The following is a 21,611-nucleotide window of genomic DNA, read 5'->3' as shown; positions in this document are numbered from 1 at the left end:
TTCTCTGGCTATACTTCTTTTTACTTCTTTATTATATTTACCTGCTTTTCAGTTGGCCTCATATAGATAACTAAATTTTTATTTCGTTATATCACTAGAAAGTTGGATCAGCCACATTTTCTTATAACCTATTATTTGACAACCTATTGTCAATCAAACGAGGACTAAAACTCCCCTTAAGCAATTCCTCTTTTAAATGTCAGCAAAATCTTCCTCAGCCTTTCAAAGTGCCCACTTTTTAAAATATATTCAACCACTGAGATTGCTGTGGCTTCTAAAACTCTCCTGCACCGTGGCCATACTTCTTTTTACGTCTTTAGTATATTCACCTGCTTTTCAGTTGGCCTCATATACATAATTAAATTTTTATTTCGTTATATCACTAGAAAGTTGGATCAGCTACACTTTCTTATAACCTATTGTTTGACAACCTATTGTCATTCAAACGAGGACCTAAAACTCCCCTTAGGCAATTCCTCTTTTAAACGTCAGCAAAATCTTCCTCAGCCTTTCAAAGTGCCCATCTTTATAAAATATACTCAACCACTGAGATTGCTGTGGCTTCAAAAAATTCTCCTGCTTATACTTCTCTGGCTATACTTCTTTTTACTTCTTTATTATATTTACCTGCTTTTCAGTTGGCCTCATATAGATAACTAAATTTTTATTTCGTTATATCACTAGAAAGTTGGATCAGCCACATTTTCTTATAACCTATTGTTTGACAACCTATTGTCAATCAAACGAGGACCAAAACTCCCCTTAAGCAATTCCTCTTTTAAATGTCAGCAAAATCTTCCTCAGCCTTTCAAAGTGCCCACTTTTTAAAATATATTCAACCACTGAGATTGCTGTGGCTTCTAAAATTCCCCTGCACCGTGGCCATACTTCTTTTTACGTCTTTAGTATATTCACCTGCTTTTCAGTTGGCCTCATATACATAATTAAATTTTTATTTCGTTATATCACTAGAAAGTTGGATCAGCTACACTTTCTTATAACCTATTGTTTGACAACCTATTGTCATTCAAACGAGGACCTAAAACTCCCCTTAGGCAATTCCTCTTTTAAACGTCAGCAAAATCTTCCTCAGCCTTTCAAAGTGCCCATCTTTATAAAATATACTCAACCACTGAGATTGCTGTGGCTTCTAAAATTCTCCTGCTTATACTTCTCTGGCTATACTTCTTTTTACTTCTTTATTATATTTACCTGCTTTTCAGTTGGCCTCATATAGATAACTAAATTTTTATTTCGTTATATCACTAGAAAGTTGGATCAGCCACATTTTCTTATAACCTATTATTTGACAACCTATTGTCAATCAAACGAGGACTAAAACTCCCCTTAAGCAATTCCTCTTTTAAATGTCAGCAAAATCTTCCTCAGCCTTTCAAAGTGCCCACTTTTTAAAATATATTCAACCACTGAGATTGCTGTGGCTTCTAAAATTCCCCTGCACCGTGGCTATACTTCTTTTTACGTCTTTAGTATATTCACCTGCTTTTCAGTTGGCCTCATATACATGATTAAATTTTATTTCGTTACATCACTAAAAAATTGGATCAGCTTATAACCTTTTTGTCTTCTAAAATTCCCCTGCACCGTGGCCATACTTCTTTTTACGTCTTTAGTATATTCACCTGCTTTTCAGTTGGCCTCATATACATAATTAAATTTTTATTTCGTTATATCACTAGAAAGTTGGATCAGCTACACTTTCTTATAACCTATTGTTTGACAACCTATTGTCATTCAAACGAGGACCTAAAACTCCCCTTAGGCAATTCCTCTTTTAAATGTCAGCAAAATCTTCCTCAGCCTTTCAAAGTGCCCACTTTTTAAAATATATTCAACCACTGAGATTGCTGTGGCTTCTAAAATTCTCCTGCACCGTGGCTATACTTCTTTTTACGTCTTTAGTATATTCACCTGCTTTTCAGTTGGCCTCATATACATAATTAGATTTTTATTACGTTATATCACTAGAAAGTTGGATCAGCTACACTCTCTTATAACCTATTGTTTGACAACCTATTGTCATTCAAACGAGGACCTAAAACTCCCCTTAGGCAATTCCTCTTTTAAATGTCAGCAAAATCTTCCTCAGCCTTTCAAAGCGCCCACTTTTTGAAATATATTCAACCACTGAGATTGCTGTGGCTTCTAAAATTCTCCTGCACCGTGGCTATACTTCTTTTTACGTCTTTAGTATATTCACCTGCTTTTCAGTTGGCCTCATATACATAATTAAATTTTTATTTCGTTATATCACTAGAAAGTTGGATCAGCTACACTTTCTTATAACCTATTGTTTGACAACCTATTGTCATTCAAACGAGGACCTAAAACTCCCCTTAGGCAATTCCTCTTTTAAACGTCAGCAAAATCTTCCTCAGCCTTTCAAAGTGCCCATCTTTATAAAATATACTCAACCACTGAGATTGCTGTGGCTTCAAAAAATTCTCCTGCTTATACTTCTCTGGCTATACTTCTTTTTACTTCTTTATTATATTTACCTGCTTTTCAGTTGGCCTCATATAGATAACTAAATTTTTATTTCGTTATATCACTAGAAAGTTGGATCAGCCACATTTTCTTATAACCTATTGTTTGAAAACCTATTGTCAATCAAACGAGGACCAAAACTCCCCTTAAGCAATTCCTCTTTTAAATGTCAGCAAAATCTTCCTCAGCATTTCAAAGTGCCCACTTTTTAAAATATATTCAACCACTGAGATTGCTGTGGCTTCTAAAACTCTCCTGCACCGTGGCCATACTTCTTTTTACGTCTTTAGTATATTCACCTGCTTTTCAGTTGGCCTCATATACATAATTAAATTTTTATTTCGTTATATCACTAGAAAGTTGGATCAGCTACACTTTCTTATAACCTATTGTTTGACAACCTATTGTCATTCAAACGAGGACCTAAAACTTCCCTTAGGCAATTCCTCTTTTAGAAGTCAGCAAAATCTTCCTCAGCTTTTCAAAGCGCCCATCTTTTTAAATCATATTCAACCACTGAGATTGCTGTGGCTTCTAAAATTCTCTTGCACCGTGGCTATACTTCTTTTTACGTCTTTAGTATGCTCAACTGCTTTTCAGTTGGCCTCATATACACAATTAAATTTCTATTTCGTTATATCACTAGAAAGTTGGATCAGCTACACTTTCTTATAACCTATTGTTTGACAAACTATTGTCATTCAAACGAGGACCTAAAACTCCCCTTAGGCAATTCCTCTTTTAAAAGTCAGCAAAATCTTCCTCAACTTTTCAAAGTGCCCATCTTTTTAAATCATATTCAACCACTGAGATTGCTGTGGCTTCTAAAATTCTCTTGCACCATCGCAATACTTCTTTTTACGTCTTTAGTATATTTACCTGCTTTTCAGTTGGCCTCATATAGATAACTACATTTTATTTCATTATATCACTAGAAAGTTGGATTAGCCACACTTTCTTATAACCTGTTGTTTGACAACCTATTGTCAGTCAAACGAGGACATAAACTCCCCTTAGGCAATTCCTCTTTTAAACGTCCGCAAAATATTCCTCAGCTTTTCAAAGTGCCCATCTTTTTAAAACATATTCAACCACTGAGATTGCTGTGGCTTCTAAAATTCTCTTGCACCGTGGCTAAACTGTTTTCTACGTCTTTAGTATGTTTACCTGCTTTTCAGTTGGCTTCATATAGACAACTAAATTTTTATTTCGTTATATCACAAGAAAGTTGGATCAGCCACACTTTCTTATAACCTAATGTTTGACAACCTATTGTCAGTCAAACGAGGACCTAAACTCCCCTTAGTCATTTCCTCTTTTAAACGTCAGCAAAATCTTCCTCAGCTTTTCAAAGTGCCCATCTTTTTAAAATATATTCAACCACTCAGATTGCTTGGCTTCTAAAATTCTCCTGCACCGTAGCTATACTGCTTTTTACTTCTTTACTATATTCACCTGCTTTTCAGTTGGCCTCATATAGATAACTAAATTTTTATTTCGTTATATCACTAGAAAGTTGGATCAGCAACACTTTCTTATAACTTATTGTTTGACAACCTACAACTTTTCTCATATAGATAACTAAATTTTTATTTCGTTATATCACTAGAAAGTTGGATCAGCTACACAGTTGGCCTCATATAGATAAATCAATTTTTATTTCGTTATATCACTGGAAAGGAGGATCAGCCACACTTTCTTAAAACCTATTGTTTGACAACCTATTGTCATTCAAACGAGGACCTAAAACTTCCCTTAGGCAATTCCTCTTTTAGAAGTCAGCAAAATCTTCCTCAGCTTTTCAAAGCGCCCATCTTTTTAAATCATATTCAACCACTGAGATTGCTGTGGCTTCTAAAATTCTCTTGCACCGTGGCTATACTTCTTTTTACGTCTTTAGTATACTCAACTGCTTTTCAGTTGGCCTCATATACACAATTAAATTTCTATTTCGTTATATCACTAGAAAGTTGGATCAGCTACACTTTCTTATAACCTATTGTTTGACAAACTATTGTCATTCAAACGAGGACCTAAAACTCCCCTTAGGCAATTCCTCTTTTAAAAGTCAGCAAAATCTTCCTCAACTTTTCAAAGTGCCCATCTTTTTAAATCATATTCAACCACTGAGATTGCTGTGGCTTCTAAAATTCTCTTGCACCATCGCAATACTTCTTTTTACGTCTTTAGTATATTTACCTGCTTTTCAGTTGGCCTCATATAGATAACTACATTTTATTTCATTATATCACTAGAAAGTTGGATTAGCCACACTTTCTTATAACCTGTTGTTTGACAACCTATTGTCAGTCAAACGAGGACATAAACTCCCCTTAGGCAATTCCTCTTTTAAACGTCCGCAAAATATTCCTCAGCTTTTCAAAGTGCCCATCTTTTTAAAACATATTCAACCACTGAGATTGCTGTGGCTTCTAAAATTCTCTTGCACCGTGGCTAAACTGTTTTCTACGTCTTTAGTATGTTTACCTGCTTTTCAGTTGGCTTCATATAGACAACTAAATTTTTATTTCGTTATATCACTAGAAAGTTGGATCAGCCACACTTTCTTATAACCTAATGTTTGACAACCTATTGTCAGTCAAACGAGGACCTAAACTCCCCTTAGTCATTTCCTCTTTTAAACGTCAGCAAAATCTTCCTCAGCTTTTCAAAGTGCCCATCTTTTTAAAATATATTCAACCACTCAGATTGCTTGGCTTCTAAAATTCTCCTGCACCGTAGCTATACTGCTTTTTACTTCTTTACTATATTCACCTGCTTTTCAGTTGGCCTCATATAGATAACTAAATTTTTATTTCGTTATATCACTAGAAAGTTGGATCAGCAACACTTTCTTATAACTTATTGTTTGACAACCTACAACTTTTCTCATATAGATAACTAAATTTTTATTTCGTTATATCACTAGAAAGTTGGATCAGCCACACAGTTGGCCTCATATAGATAAATCAATTTTTATTTCGTTATATCACTGGAAAGGAGGATCAGCCACACTTTCTTAAAACCTATTGTTTGACAACCTATTGTCAGTCAAACGAGGACCTAAACTCCCCTTAGGCAATTCCTCCTTTAAACGTCAGCAAAATCTTCCTCAGCTTTTCAAAGCGCCCATCTTTTTAAAACATATTCAACCACTGAGATTGCTGTGGCTTCTAAAATCTCTTACACCGTGGCTATACTTCTTTTTACGTCTTTAGTATATTTACCTGCTTTTCAGTTGGCCTCATATAGATAACTAAATTTTTATTTCGTTATATCACTAGAAAGTTGGATCAGCCACACTTTCTTAAAACCTATTGTTTGACAACCTATTGTCAGTCAAACGAGGATCTAAACTCCCCTTAGGCAATTCCTCTTTTAAACGTCAACAAAATCTTCCTCAGCCTTTGAAAGTGCCCACTTTTTAAAATATATTCAACCACTGAGATATTGTCCTGCACCGTGGCTATACTTCTTTTTACGTCTTTACTATATTCACCTGCTTTTCAGTTGGCCTCATATTGATAACTAAATTTTTCTTTCGTTATATCACTAGAAAGTTGGATCAGCCAAACTTTCTTATAACCTATTGTTTGACAACCTATTGTCAGTCAAACGAGGACCTAAACTCCCCTTAGTCATTTCCTCTTTTAAACGTCAACAAAATCTTCTTCAGCCTTTCAAAGTACCCATTTTTTAAAATATATTCAACCACTGAGACTGTTCTGGCTTCTAAAATTCTCATGCACCGTGGCTATACTTCTTTTTACGTCTTTAGTATATTCACCTGCTTTTCAGTTGGCCTCATATTGATAACTAAATTTTTCTTTCGTTATATCACTAGAAAGTTGGATCAGCCACACTTTCTTATAACCTATTGTTTGACAACCTATTGTCAGTCAACGAGGACCTAAACTCCCCTTAGACATTTCCTCTTTTAAACGTCAACAAAATCTTCTTCAGCCTTTCAAAGTACCCATTTTTTAAAATATATTCAACCACTGAGACTGTTCTGGCTTCTAAAATTCTCCTGCACCGTGGCTATACTTCTTTTTACGTCTTTAGTATATTCACCTGCTTTTCAGTTGGCATCATATTGATAACTAAATTTTTATTTCGTTATATCACTGGAAAGTTGGATCAGCCACACTTTCTTATAACCTATTGTTTGACAACATATTGTCAGTCAAACGAGGACCTAAAACTCCCCATTGGCAATTCCTCTTTTAAACGTCAACAAAATCTTCCTCAGCCTTTGAAAGTGCCCATTTTTTAAAATATATTCAACCACTGAGATTGCTGTCGCTTCTAAAATTCTCCTGCACCGTGGCTATACTTCTTTTTATGTCTTTAGTATATTCACCTGCTCTTCAGTTGGCCTCATATTGATAACTAAATTTTTATTTTGTTATATCAATAGAGAGTTGGATCAGCCACACTTTCTTATAACCTATTGTTTAACAACCTATTATCAGTCAAACGAAGACCTAAAACTCCCCTTAGGCAATTCCTCTTATAAACTTCAACAAAATCTTCCTCAGCCTTTCAAAGTGCCCATTTTTTATAATATATTCAACCACTGAGATTGCTGTGGCTTCTAACATTCTCCTGCACCGTGGCTATACTTCTTTTTACGTCTTTAGTATATTCACCTGCTTTTCAGTTGGCCTCATATTGATAACTAAATTTTTATTTAGTTATATCACTAAAAAGTTGGATCAGCCACACTTTCTTATAACCTATTGTTTGACAACCTATTGTCAGTCAAACGAGGACCTAAACTCCCCTTAGGCAATTCCTCTTTTAAACGTCAACAAAATCTTCCTCAGCCTGTAAAAAAGACCATTTTTTTAAATATATTCAACCACTGAGATTGCTGTGGCTTCTAAAATGCTCATGCACCGTGGCTATAGTTCTTTTTACGTCTTTAGCATAACTTTAAAGCCAATCAAAACGAACGTTTTTGCTTGTTTTTATAAGTCCCGTTCCCTTTATATGTTTTTTTATGTCTAGGTCCCGTTGACTCAGGAACTTAGGGGTGTAAATTTTAATACTTTCGGAAAAAAACTGCCCTCTTTCGCGGGGAGCTAATATATTCATTTCTGTTTCTTCTTCTGCATTGTATCTTGGGTAAAAGATCCCACTTTCTTGGCTGATCATAAAAAAACTTTGGCTTTTTAGGGCCCATTTTTCGGGGAACTTTCCCAAAAATAGTTTTTCATTTTACGTTTCTCTTGGCCTGGGAATTTGAGGCGGATAAAAAGTGACTACTTGTGACAGAAGACAATCTCAGTGTTATCGCGTAGTCCTATATTACAGAAAATTCGTTCTTACTAAATTTTACCTTCAGATAATTTATCCCAGTCCCTATCTTAATTAATGGATATCGTTAGTCATGACTCCTCCGGGCTTGTTAGAAATCGTTCCAAATTGAACCTGGGAATTGGAATAAAAATGATAGAATGAATCTTTCTGAGACATCTAGAAACATGTCCTAGATACTCTTTTCTCACATTATTTAATCAGAAAACAGAACTTTTTTTTAAATATAAACGTTGAAAATCTCCCAGAAAATTTTTGATGATTTTAGAAAACTCCGATGTCGGGGAAAATTTTAGCTGAGACCTGTATTATAAAGATTTATTACAAAAACATATTAAAAGCAATATATGTAATATATGAGTAAAATATACTATAAAAATATACAAAATATAATAAAAATAAAATATATTATATAGAACAATTATACATAAGAAATATAATATAAAATATACATAAAATATAAGCGTAATAAAATAAAATATAAGTAATAGAATTAAAACCTACCTAGAAAACCATCATTTCCCTTCTTCACTGAGCTTAAAAGCTTGCTGAAATCCTCCCAAGTCTCACACTTTAGCTCACTGCGCACTAGTTCTCTCACTTTTGATCCGTTTTGAAACCTAACAGAAAACAAATAACTTGAATGATTACTGCTGATAGATACTAACCAGTCATTGTAGCACCCATCCATCGAAACCCAACACACTCACGATCAATCCTTCTCCGCCCCGTTCTGTTCATACTTTCAGTCCCACCTTAAAGTTACCTCTTCCTTTAAATCTATAATGTGTAATCAAGTGTTAAGCACAGAAAAAAACAGAGGAACTAATTGGAACAGAGGTGGATTACGCTTCCATCAGGAAGGGCAACGAGGTAGAATTTAACTTTTCGTTATTTTTTTTTTATTTTAAAGTTTCGCAGAGGAGGTTGTAAAACTAATCAGGTCTTAAAAAGCTGGATTACTTTTTTACTTTAGAAATAAGAAATTCGAAAAAAAACGTAACATATGTGAGCCAATAAAACTAAAGCCATCTTTTATACCAAGCAATTATGGAAAGGTAATCTCTCTTTTTCTATTTACTTTAAATCATAAGGAGCCATACTTTGAGAATATTTAGACTTGTGGTAACCGGTGATATTATGTATTATTATTAAATTATTATAGTCTATATACTATAATAATACAGCATTACTATATATTATTATATTATAATATGTTATTATGTATAATTATTATATTATTATAGTCTATATTATATATTTACTATTACTTTATAATATATTATTACTATATATTTTTGCATTATATATATTAAGTCTAATTATACTAAAACTATATATTTGAAATAGTAAATCAATACCAAGAAGATATATAGCAGGGGTAATACTAAATTCAGTATATTACAGCCCGTCACCATTGTATTTCCAAGAGCATATACGGGGGGTAAATCTTTAAAATCAGCACTGCAAAATTATGGAGGCATAGTAATTATGGAGGCAAAGTAAACACTATACTTCATAAAGATTCTTTTCAGAAAACAAATAAGGGATTGATCCCACATATTTTTTTTTCTTTGGGTCGAGAAAGCTAGGGAAATTTTGATTACCTACCAAGAAACTTGGACAGTACCCATAAATTAGGATCCTCCTAGACCAAAAATCAGCATCGATAAATAAATAACACCCAAAACAAACAGAAAATACAATAAATAACCAAGTCAAATCCAAAACAAGCAGAAATTAACATGACTAGGGCTCAAAAACCCTGTTGCTTTCCAAGGTCAGAATATAATTTGCACTTTACTGAAAAAAATATAAATGTTTTAATTTTATGACTTTAGTAAATCAAATAATATTAACATTTTGATTAATAAACATCAGTATGTGTATATTGAACTGACAATTCACATTAATTTGTATTTTTTTCAGTAAAGTGCAAATTATGTTCTGGCCTTGGGAAGGCATAGGAGTTTTGATCCCTGCTTATGTTAATTTCTTCTCGTTTTGAGTTTGACTTGGTTATTTATTGAAATTTCTGTTCGTTTTGGGCTTCATTTATTTATCGATGCTGATTTGTGGTAGTTTCACGCTTGGTAGACGATGTAATTTTATTTTTGCTCATTTTTGGTTTAATGTAATTCTTTACTTTTCTTTGAAAAACTTAGGCCTATTCTGTGGAATTTTTTATTATTATTTTCTGTTCGTTTTATATTACCATAGTCTTTTCAGGGAAAAAGCGAGTAATAGTGTAAATCTTTTCGTTTTTTTAAGACTTTATAGTTTGGCCTGCTTTTTGTATGCTGGAGAAAAATTTTCAGCAATTTTCAACAACATACACCCTTTTAAAACACTGGACACAAATAGTAGTATTTAGTTTAGCTTCATACCTCCTCTAGTTGACGTGAAATAGAAAACTTGATACCATTCGAATTTCCAATCGAATGATTCCTTTTTGAAGTTTCAACGGCAATGCTTTCTATAAAAAAGAACCTTATTTGCTCCCAGGGCATAACTTACAACCCTTGCTCTGAGGGTTGTGGGGGGAGTGTCATCCTCAAAAACATAATTTCCAGACTTCTTAACTACGTCGAACAAAATTGTTATCTCAAAATTTCGATTGAATGTGTTTGGGGAAATGGTGGGTGTGAGAGGGGTGTTAATTATCCTCCAATCACTTTCGACTATTAAAAAAGGCACAATCCCATTCTAATTTTCAATCGAATGGGCCATTTTTGATGTTTCTACAACATTACTATCTATAAAAACCTTGTATGCCCCTAGGGCATAACTGACAACCCTTGCCCCGAGGGCTGTTGAGGAGTCTCCTCCTCAAAAACATAATTTTTTATCTGAAAATCGACTACACTGAACAAAATGGCTATCTCAAAAATTTTATTTGAATGTGTTTGGAGAAATGTTTGGCGTGAAAGGGGTTTTAGTTGCGTTCCAATCGCTTTCGACTATTAAAAAGGGCACAAGCCACCCCAATTTCAAATCGAATGAGCCCTTTTCGAAGTTTCTACGACAACTCCTTCGATACGAAGCGCCCTGGTCTAAAGAAAAAAAAATAATCATAGGCAGCACAATAGCGCCGCCTAAGTAAAGAACGATGTTGGCACAATGTATTATTTTTTTCTTTTTTCTCCATATCCGGGCACTTCGTATCGAAGGAGTTGTCGTAGGAACTTCGAAAAGGGCTCATTCGATTGGAAATTGGATCGGCTAGTGCTCTTTTTATTAGTCTAAAGTGATTGAATAGTCGAATAGTCGAGAGGGCTTGACATTTTTGTAGTAAAGATCGATGTGGGTATAATGTATTGTTTTTCGTTGTTGTTGTTGTTTAGACAAGGGAACTTCGTATCGAAGGAGTTATCGTGGGAACTTCGAAAAGGGCTCATTCGATTGAAAATAGAAAGGGCTGACGCCCTTTTTAATTGTCGACAGTGATTGGAGGGTAACTAATCCCCCTCCTACGCCCACCCTCCAATTTGCCCATTAAGTTTAAATACTAAATGTTGCCTTATGATTAAATCAAAATGCACTGTGCTAATGATAGTTTCCAATAAGGCATCTCAGCAGTATCGTCCAATCAAAGTTTTGAGATAGCCATTTTGTTCAGCCTATTTGATTTCTAGATAGAAATTATGTTTTTGAGGATGACACTCCCCCACAGCCTTCAGGGCAAGGGTTGTAAGTTATGCCCTGGGGGCATATAAGTTTTTTATAAAAGGTGTTGTCGTAGAAGCTTCAAAAAGCCTCATTCAATTGGAAATTCAAAGGGCTAGTGCCCTTTTTAGTCGCCGAAAGTGATTAGAAGGCAACTAGCCCTCCTCCCACGCCCATCATTTCCCCAAACACATCCAATCAAAATTTTGAGATAGCCCTTTTGTTCAGCGTAGTTTATTTCCAGATAGAAAATATGTTTTTGAGGAGGACACTCCCCCCCAGCCCTCGGGGCAAGGGTTTTAAGTTGTGTCCTGGGGGTACATGACAACGATGTTAGCACAAAGTATTAGTTATTATTTTTTCCTTTAGAGAAGGGCACTTCCTATTGAAAAAGTTGTAGTCGAAACTTTTAAAATGACTCTTTCTATTGAAAATTGGGGTGGTCAGTGCTCTTTTTAATATTCGAAAGCGATTGGAAGGCAACTAACACCCCTTCCACGCCCATCATTTCCCTAAATAAATCCAATCAAAATTTTGAGATAGCCATTTTGTTCAGCGTAGTTGATTTCCTGAGAGAAAATATGTTTTTGAGGAGGAAAATCCCCGACAGCCTTCAGGGCAAGGGTTGTAAGTTATACCCTGGGGACATATAAGGTTTTTATAGAAGACGTCGTAGAAACTTCAAAAAAGGCTCATTGGATTGGAAATTCAAAGGGCTAGTGCCCTTTTTAATTGTCGAAAGGGATTGGAGGGCAACTAACCCCCCTCTCACGCCCGTCTTTTCCCCAAACACATCCAATCAAAATTTTGAGATATCCATTTTATTCAACGTAGTTTTAAGTTCTGGAAATTATGTCTTTGAGGATGACAACCCCCTCACAGCCTTCAGAGCAAAGGTTGTAAGTTACGCCCTGGGGGCATATAAGGGTTTTATAGAACGCGTTGTCATAGAAACTTCAAAAAGGATTCGTTCAATTAGAAATTGAAATGGCTAGTGCCCTTTTTAATAGTCGAAAGTAATTGGAAGGCAACTAACACCCCTTCCACGCCTTCCATTTCCCAAAACACATCCAATCAAAATTTTGAGATAGCCATTTTGTTCCACGCAGTTTAAAGTTCAGGAAATTATACCTATGAGCAGGACACTCCCCCCACAGTCTTCAGGGCAAGCTTTATAAGTTATGCCCTGGGGGCATATAAGTTTTAATTGAAATCTATGTCGTAGAAACTAGAAAAAGGGCTCATTCAATTGGAAATTCAAAGGTCGAGTGCTCTTTTTAATAGTCGAAAGTGATTTGAGGGCACCTAACGTCCCTCTCTCGTCCACCTTTTCCCCAAACGCATCGAATCAAAATTTTTAGATAGCCATTTTGTTCTGCGGTGTTGATTTCCAGATAGAAATTATTTTTGTGAGGAGGACACTCCCCCACAGTCCTCAGGGCAATGGTTGTAAGTTATGCCCTGGTGGAATATAATGTTTTCATTGAAAGTGTTGTCGTAGAAACTTCAAAAGGGCTCATTTGATTGGAAATTGAAAGGGCTATGGCCATTTTTAATAGTTGAAAGTGATTGGAGAGCCCCCAACGCCTCTTTCACGCCCACCATTTCTCCAAACACATGCAATCAAAATTTTGAGATATGAATTTTGTTTAACGTAGTTGAAAGTTCTAGAAATTAGGTCTTAGAGGATGACAACCACCCTAACAGCCCTTAGGGTAAGGGTTGTAATTTATGCCCTGGGGGCATATAAGGTGTTTATAGAAAGCATTGTCGTAGAAACTCAAAAAGGATTCATTTGATTGGAAATCGAAAGGTCAGTGCCCTTTTTAATAATCGGAAAGGATTGGAAGGCTTGAAATTTTTATAGTAAAGATCGATGTGGGTATAATGTATTATTATTTTTTGTTTTTTTTGTTTAGACCAGGGCACTTCGTATCGAAGGAGTTGTCGTAGGAACTTCGAAAAGGGCTCATTCGATTGAAAATAGACAGGGCTGATGCCCTTTTTAATAGTCGAAAGTGATTGGAGGGAAACTAAACCCCCTCCCACGCCCACACTCCCATTTGACTTTGTGTTTAAAAACTAAATTTTGCCATCAGATTAAATCAAAATGCACTGCGTTAATGCTAATTCCCAATAAGGCATCTCAGTAGTATCCCAAGAACGACTGAGGGTATTATGTTCAAACTTTTGGGGTTGCTTCTGCTCTTAAAATTTAACCAAATCAAAACAGCGTAAGTGTATCCAAGCTATCAAAGAAAATAAACAGATTTTTTTGCGAATGGTATTAAGTTTTCCATTTCAGGTCAACTAGAGGAGGTATGAAACTAAATTAAACACTACTATTTGTGTCCAGATTTTTAAGAGGCTGTACGTTGTTAAAAATTGGTGAAAATTTTTCTCCAGCATACAAATAGCAGGCCAAACTATAAATTCTTGAAAAAAATGAAAAGATTTAAAGTATTGTTTTCTTTTTCTCTGAAAAGACTGGGTCAATATAAAATAAAGTAATATTAAATAAATCAATAAATTGGATAAATTGAATAAATAATGCAAATGGGCTTTCCCTAATGGGAAAGCCCAGTGGAATTGCAATGGGGATGACCGAGATTTTTGGGTTGACTCATTGCGGACAATGTCCACTGGACTTGTATGCAAAACGGGCGACTGAAGTCACCTAGACTCGCAGGTGAACAACCGACTTAAGCCTAATATGTCCGTCCGCCTAGAGTCACAGGGGGGATACCGAGTTTTAGGATTGGCGCATGACCAACAAGTCCCCAGGACTCGCAGGCGAACGAGAAGAACTATGTTTTTCATACTGTTTGGGCTATTTACAAGAAAGCTTCGTACCACATAAGGCAATGGTAGATCAAACCTCGGTCAAGTGGGTTACAAAATTATAAAAATTTCAAACTTAAATATATTCCTTAAGATATTGCAGATATCTTACGATTACCCTAGCATAAGGATAAATCCATCCTCTTCAACTGGACTTAAAAGAACGTGGCCATCTATTGCAAAAACAGGATTCATAGATAAGACAAAGGTGGTGTCACTTGTTCCGAGACTAATTGCAAAATCACCGTCTTTCATGCCAGTGCCTTTAAAGAAGAAATGATGTTAATGGTGCTAGGAATAGTAGCTAGAACAATTCTTTTGATAATATTGTCGCTGGAAATACACATGCCATATTTTCTAGGAAACGCAGTGAACTATAGATAAGGTTTGGGAATAGATTTGAGAGAAGTTTAAGTATCCCCCCTGTATTTTGAAAATATATTTTTTTAGGTATTTTCACTGAAAAGAGCCTTTTTTCTGTATTTTCATTGACGAAAAACTTCCCCATCTAGATTTTGAAAAACACGTTTCGTTTCCCTTCCCCTAAGTCTTTGTGAGTTACTACCACTGTGTGCACTTTGGCTAGTAAGCAGAAGTTTTGATCTCTCAACGGGTACTCTCACAAACAGAAATTTTTCCTAGTAACTTTCTTTTTACCTAAAAAACAAAAAAAAACATGACTAAGTCCTATGGTAATTTTTAGCCATTGATGCATGATAACAGTGTAATAAATAAAAGTAATATGGAAGATGCCAAAATTAAGAGGAAGATAGAAATGCATCAAGAAAAGGCTGAAATGAGAAAGATGATGAAGATGATTAAAAAGAATCTAGACAATCCTAAACACAACCCCTTTTTATGAAATACTGGTTTGACCTTTGAAGGTGCAGAAGTTAGGAAACTTCAAACAAGCAATCTACTTTTAAACAAATCTAACTAAAAATCTATTATACCATACATATAAATCCAAAGATATTATCGCAGCCTTTTTTATAAGCATTAAAAGAAATACAGTTCCAAAATTGCGTATTTCTTTATAGATATATAGATATTTGGTCATAGATATATGTCTTATATATATTTTATCCCTGTGAAAATGAAGAGCGAATCCCTTCAAGTTTCTTGTCAAAACAAGTTGGCGTTTTTATACCCAACTGAGTCACAGTTGAACTGAAAAACGACAGTCAAATTGCAAATAAAAATTTAAGTTAATTTTATCATTTCTTTTGTCACAAAGCATTTGATTAATTTTATCGTTTTAGAACCAATAGTCTACAGTTGACTAATTGCCAACTTGTACAGCTGAGCTTCAAGAGACAGTGTCACAGAAAATTGCCTTTTTTAAAGTGCCTCCTTATAGATAAGGGGGTATAAAAAAGGGAAATGGTATTATTCAGGTTGGTGGTAAAAAAAAGTAGGTATAGTGCGATGTATTTCGCTCTCAACTTTGGTTAATGCGAATTCAATTTGAAGTAAATGTGAAAAACACGCTTTTTCATTCATGTGTTCATAACAATCCGTTTTCAAAATATTGAATAGATTCTGTTGATTTGAGTTCTTGGACGACTACAAAGTAGAGTGGGAATCCCCTCTCCCTCACAAGCTGAAAATATCAGTGGGGTATTTTTGTAAGGGTTTTAAAACATGACAGTCATCAGGGTGTACCTATTCCCCCCCCCCCCTGTAACATTTTCTCCAACTTTTCGTTCTGTTGCCATTATTAGTTAGGAAAGATTCAAACTCCCGAAACAATCAAAACAGAGGTCTTTTGTAATAACTCCAGATATACAACAATATTCTGTAAAAGGACCTTCATGCTTGTCTCCCCTGGATAAATTTTTATCTGTCTCGCACCCTCCCCAAAACCAATATTATAGACACTGATATCAGGCTTTGTTTTGTCATTATCGATTCCAAATACTAACTTTGACTGTATATCAGATTTTGACTAACTAATTAGTTAGGTGAATTTAGTATTTACCAAATATATTTGACTTTGTCTCTACTTCTGCTCATTTATAAGTTTACAAAAACTGGTAGTAGTAGTAAAATTCCAAAACATACCGACAAGGGACGCACATGTATCGCCCGTAAACGCAGTTATGAAGCAATCCTTGGCAAAACCATATCTGTCAACATAGTATTTGGCGATTTTACCCAATGACGTCCTTGGCCTGCACAGGGTACCCAATTTTTTTGTAACTCCTTTGCCGGTGAACTAGAAGAGAATGAATTAAACTACTTGAAGAGCAGATGGCTGTAGTAGTATATATGGTTATAGTATATATGGTATAGATGATCAAGAACAGAATGGTTATAGTTTACATTAAAGATTACGTGAAACTGATGACATGAGCATTATCTTTCCCCCATTACTGTTTTTACATCGCCAAGCAAACTTTCTGAATTACGATCTATTGATAACCGGAGGAAAATAGTACACCTTTCGCTACCATTTTTGGGGTTCAGTGTGGGTTTAGGTGAACAGAGGCCTCATCAGCAGCTGCAACTGCATTGACTGATGTCAATGCTTCTGTTTTTTATTTAGTCCCGGAAGGACACGACGTAAAGTGCGCGTTCGATTCACTTATTCGCGCTACTATGTTACTCCAACCTGTTAAAAGGGGAGTCGATCATTAGGGCAAAAAGAAACATCTACTCGGCTCTTAATATCCACATGAAAATTCTCCAATTCAGAAATAGTTCTCCTGTTGCCCATAAAGAACACAACCAACATCACGTAACGTCATCGAGCTAAATCATAAAAGTGAATTTTAAAAACTAGAGAAGAACATTAGTCATTTCTTACGTTTTATTTATATTAGTGAAGCTAAAAGTTTCTTTTTAAGGGGTATAATAGTCACGTTTCTGAACGTTTTGTTTAACCAACCTAAGATTCAAACCTTAAAAACACATAATAATAATAACAATAATAATAATAATAAATAATAATAATAATAATAATAAAAATAATAATAATAATAATAATAATAATAATAATAATAATAATAATAATAATAATAATAATAATAATAATAATAATAATAATAATAGTAATAATAATAATAATAATAATAATAATAATAATAATAATCTTTATTCTTTCTCTTTGTCATACTGCAATAACATGGGTATCGTCAAACAAGCACAAAAAAAGAAAAGCACAAAAAAACACAACACCAGAAAACACAAATGGTGAGCCATCACCTCGACTTCAGGACACTGTGGTTGCAACACCTGATGTAGTAGGGCACCAAGGAGTCTAAAATCTTGTCATCGAGTGTGTAGACGGGCATTCCAACAGTTTTTTTCCCTCTTTCAGAGTTGCCAACCTTGTTTTATGTGCGTGGGTCTCTGAAGTAAATGGAGGCAGGATACCTCAGTGTGTTGAGGACTTCAGGATGTCAGCTCCAAATTTCATCAGCATTTCATGCCTCCTTTCATCCAGGGTTGGGAGCTTGATTTGGCTAAAGCTTTGTTCATAGTTTTATAATTTGGCCCAATAATTATTTTGCAGGCTCTCTTCTGAAATTTTATCTATTTGGTTTCTGTGCTTCTCTGTAAGTTACGGGTGCCAGACAGGACCGCTCTACGTTGTCACGGGAATTATATAAGTTTTATAGCACGAAAGAAGGAGTTGCTCTGTCATTCCAAGCCTGCTTAGATTTGCGAAGGATTTTAGAAAACCAGGTGCTTTTGCTGTGATCTGGCTGATGTGATCTCCAAACGAGAGCTCATCACTTAATGTGATCCATCCTCAGCAGTCGTAAGTCCCTGAATTGTCCTAGTTCTGTGGGGAAACACTGAATATTGAAGGTAATATTACTGAGGTGATGAATTTGTAATGTCCAGACATATTTGAAAGATCAACAAGTCATCCTCATTGTAGTTGAAGGTCTTAAATTGATCTCCTTTTTTATATATTTCCACTTTGTAGTATTGTTCTTAGTAGGGGAATATTGAAATAAAATTAGATTTTTAAGGGAACTAATATTCAAATATCAAAAGTATAATGATTATTAGTTTTTGTTCATCTTATAATGATTCTTGATAGTCCTTACATGAGTGTTGTGCTAGCTCTGCATTTCACCAGCTCCTTGTTGCCTCCTGTGTGATCCTGCGTAGAAGATTCCCATCGCATGATAACGAGGTGGTTGCAGATTTTGTGGAGTTCAAAATTAAGGCTTTCGATCCCGGTTTGGAAGAAGCTCTTGAAGAACCTTTTAAAACAGAATAAACAGGAAAAACTGCATATTTTTTGTTTCTTTTCTTTTCTCCATATTTTGTGTAATATCTATTCACGTGCTTTTTACTGGAATAATATACCGTATTGCAATAGAACTAAAAATTAAGCAATAAAAGAATTTTTCAGCAGGAAATGCCATACCTTAACAGATGCCGATATCGAGGAAAAATAAACACATATAATGTCTTAGGGTAATTACTTGGCAAGAAAAAAATGAGAGAGAGAGAGAAGAAGAAGAAAAAGACTGTCATCCTAATCCAGTATTTAAGATAAATGTACACTTGAACGAGTTTTTGACCTTACTCGTCTATCCAACTACCTAGGACAAAACAGTATAACCGAACTAGCAACCAAATAGAAATGTCCAAATCCATGCTAAGTCGTCATCAATAAATGTAAGTCGTTGTAAATTTACAGGTAAAAGCACCTTAAATCTAGCGAATTAGTTCCAAGTAGTACCTTCCATTAGGGCTCATCAGAAGAAATACCACCTGCCTTAACGGGTTTCGAGGCTTTACTTTCTTTACCCGACATAGTGGAGCCTCTACCATAAGATCTTTATGGTATCCCTATGTTAGGTAAAACTTGTGAAATACATGCATACTAGTAAAACTATTCAAAATAATACACAAAATGGGTTTCATTCTTTCTTTATTAAAATCCCAGAGGTCACTGAGCAAAGGCCATTATGGAACAAATAAAGACTGGTCCAGATGTGAGTTATAAAACAAAGTGTTTTATTGATACCCGGAACGAATTACAGATTTAAAGGTCTTCAAGCTGGTTTGAAAACAATGTACACATTAAAAAATAGAAAAGCAAAAGAGAAAGTATATCAAAATATCATTCACTATTTCATTTTATTTTTTTGTATAATTACCTAAAAGTTCATGATACATAAAACTAAATTTTTTAAATTGCCAACTAATTTTTTTGGCAGAAAAACCTCTTAAGATTAGTCTTTGGCTAAGCTTTTTACATCTATTTTTAAAATCTGTGTAATTACTCCAAATTTTTGCATACCTAAATAATTGGGAATAATAAGCTGAATAATTAATATTTGAATGTATATTACTTTCAAGGAACGGAAAATTAATTACTTCAAAATTAATATTATCCGTTTTATTATATATTTTAAAACTAATTTATTATTATCTGAAATATTAATATTTAAATCTAAGAAATGGTCAGAGTGTCCTGTCCCATTGCTAGGCTCCAGAATTAACTCTTGTGGATAAACATTTTTTGAAATCTCAATAGACTCACAATTATTGGTCGTTTAATTTATTTTAAAAGGCATATAAGTCGAATAATAAGATGTTTTATTTGAAGTTGTCAATGCTTCCTTCCAAACAGCATTATATCTCGTCGTTCAGTTTCAGGTGGTAGCAGAACTTTCAAGCTACGTTGTTTTCTAACACGAGAAAATGTTACGTACAGCATACCATAATAAAAAAAGGAATGCGGAGGTTGACACCGACAAATTTGAAAGTTTGGCCTTACGATGTATTGCCATTACAAATACCGATCAAAGTTGAAATTGATGTCTTTGGACAGTGCATCTAAGTTGAGCTTTACTGGAGCCGAGCGTAACTCGAGAAATGTGAACTTCTTTTCCTGATTCTTCCCCAGTAATTATATTTGCCCTAATTACATTATTAAATAATTCAATAACAATAAAGTAGGTTCTATTACACATCTTTTCTGAAATACAGTAGTTACGCAAAAGCAGAACTATCGTAAATTATTTATTTTTAATTTATGGGGTTGCAAATCTCCAGTACCAATTGAATTGAGGAATTCTGGAGTGGATTCATTTTCTCCTACCTGTTTATCTTTTACAGAATCATAACTTTTATAATTTGTATTCTCCTAGGAGGTGACCGACAATTTTCGCATTTATTATACTAACTTCGTTGTTGAGCAAAGCTGAAATAACCCGGTCCTTCATTAAATCAAAAATTGATTTGACGGACATTCTCTGATTAATTTACCACCGAAAATCATATCTTACGGTAATTTAATTTCACTGAAGTTATTTTTGTGAAGATTTCCATTTCTCAGATCAAGGTTGTACTCTTCAAATGCTTCCTGTTCAGGATCAAAACACATATTTTTTCTAAAGAAAACTGATTAAAATCATATAGCTTTTCTTATTGAGAGATCAAGTGTTTCACTGCGGTTGATTTGGAGCTGAACTGATAAACACTGTTGGAAATCACCTCCGGCAATTAGGATTTTCCTTCCAAATGGCAAGTTTGGATTTTCAATAGACCGCAACAACTGATCCATATTTTGCAAGCCATTCTTGGGTTTACATTGGTGCTCCGTCAAGCAGGAAAACTTCTACTTGAGCTAATTCTGGAGGTTTGTTTGAACAGGGTCTTATGCTGGAAATTGAGTCCGAGGAAAGCGGAACTTTCAAGCGAACGGTCTTGTATGTTGTTTGTCCAAAAGTCAATAAAATCAATGTGATTCTAATAATATATTTTCTAGTCATATTAAAGTCATATATTTTTTTGTGATTTTTGACACATAGAATGTGATACAAGGTTTTATACATAAATGTTCTCACTTATTGATCCATCCTTTTTATCTTATTGTAGGTAAGGATAATAAATAAATAAGTGGTAAGTTTGGACTCAGTGGAAAAACGGTCTCTGAGCTTTTAAAAATGTATAGTTGACCTGGAAAAATAGTTTTTTGAGTACTGTTTGTGCAAGCAGCAAAAGAACCTGACCGTTTCAGACCATTTCTTTTTCGAAAGTGACGAGAAGGGTTGATTTCTTTAAGAAAGTGTATCAAAACCAAAACAAAAAATTTAAGGGTCCAACATTTACCAGAATGGTGAAAACCATTTACTCTATTTTCCCAGTAAGTAGCACAGCGCAGACTGAAATGATACGATCGTCCCATCCGAATATCAAAAGAAACCCCACGTAATGAGACGGCCTAATAGTCTAAACGAGTTTCAAAGCAAGGCAAGAACAAGATTTAAAGAATTGCTCAAGATATCTATACCCCAATG

General features: G+C 34.7%; 1 protein-coding gene across 1 annotated transcript in view; it reads right to left on the bottom strand.

Moving 5' to 3' along the window:
• LOC148948990 (xylulose kinase-like) overlaps positions 1 to 21,611 on the bottom strand; it is a 148,000-nt gene that overhangs the window by 40,218 nt on the left and 86,171 nt on the right. Inside the window, exons 6-8 of the mRNA XM_089095079.1 lie at positions 16,402 to 16,555; positions 14,456 to 14,600; positions 8,335 to 8,450 (exon numbers count right to left, since the gene is read on the bottom strand). Coding sequence (XP_088951205.1) covers positions 8,335 to 8,450; positions 14,456 to 14,600; positions 16,402 to 16,555 — 415 coding nt within the window. The remainder of the gene's footprint in view (positions 1 to 8,334; positions 8,451 to 14,455; positions 14,601 to 16,401; positions 16,556 to 21,611) is intronic.

Source organism: Artemia sp. Qi Xiang Cuo, chromosome 9, assembly GCF_049724085.1.
Source record: "Artemia sp. Qi Xiang Cuo chromosome 9, ASM4972408v1, whole genome shotgun sequence".
Lineage (NCBI taxonomy): Eukaryota > Metazoa > Arthropoda > Branchiopoda > Anostraca > Artemiidae > Artemia > Artemia sp. Qi Xiang Cuo.
The sequence above is the reverse complement of the archived record's forward strand: the minus strand, read 5'-3'. Positions and strand labels throughout refer to the sequence as shown.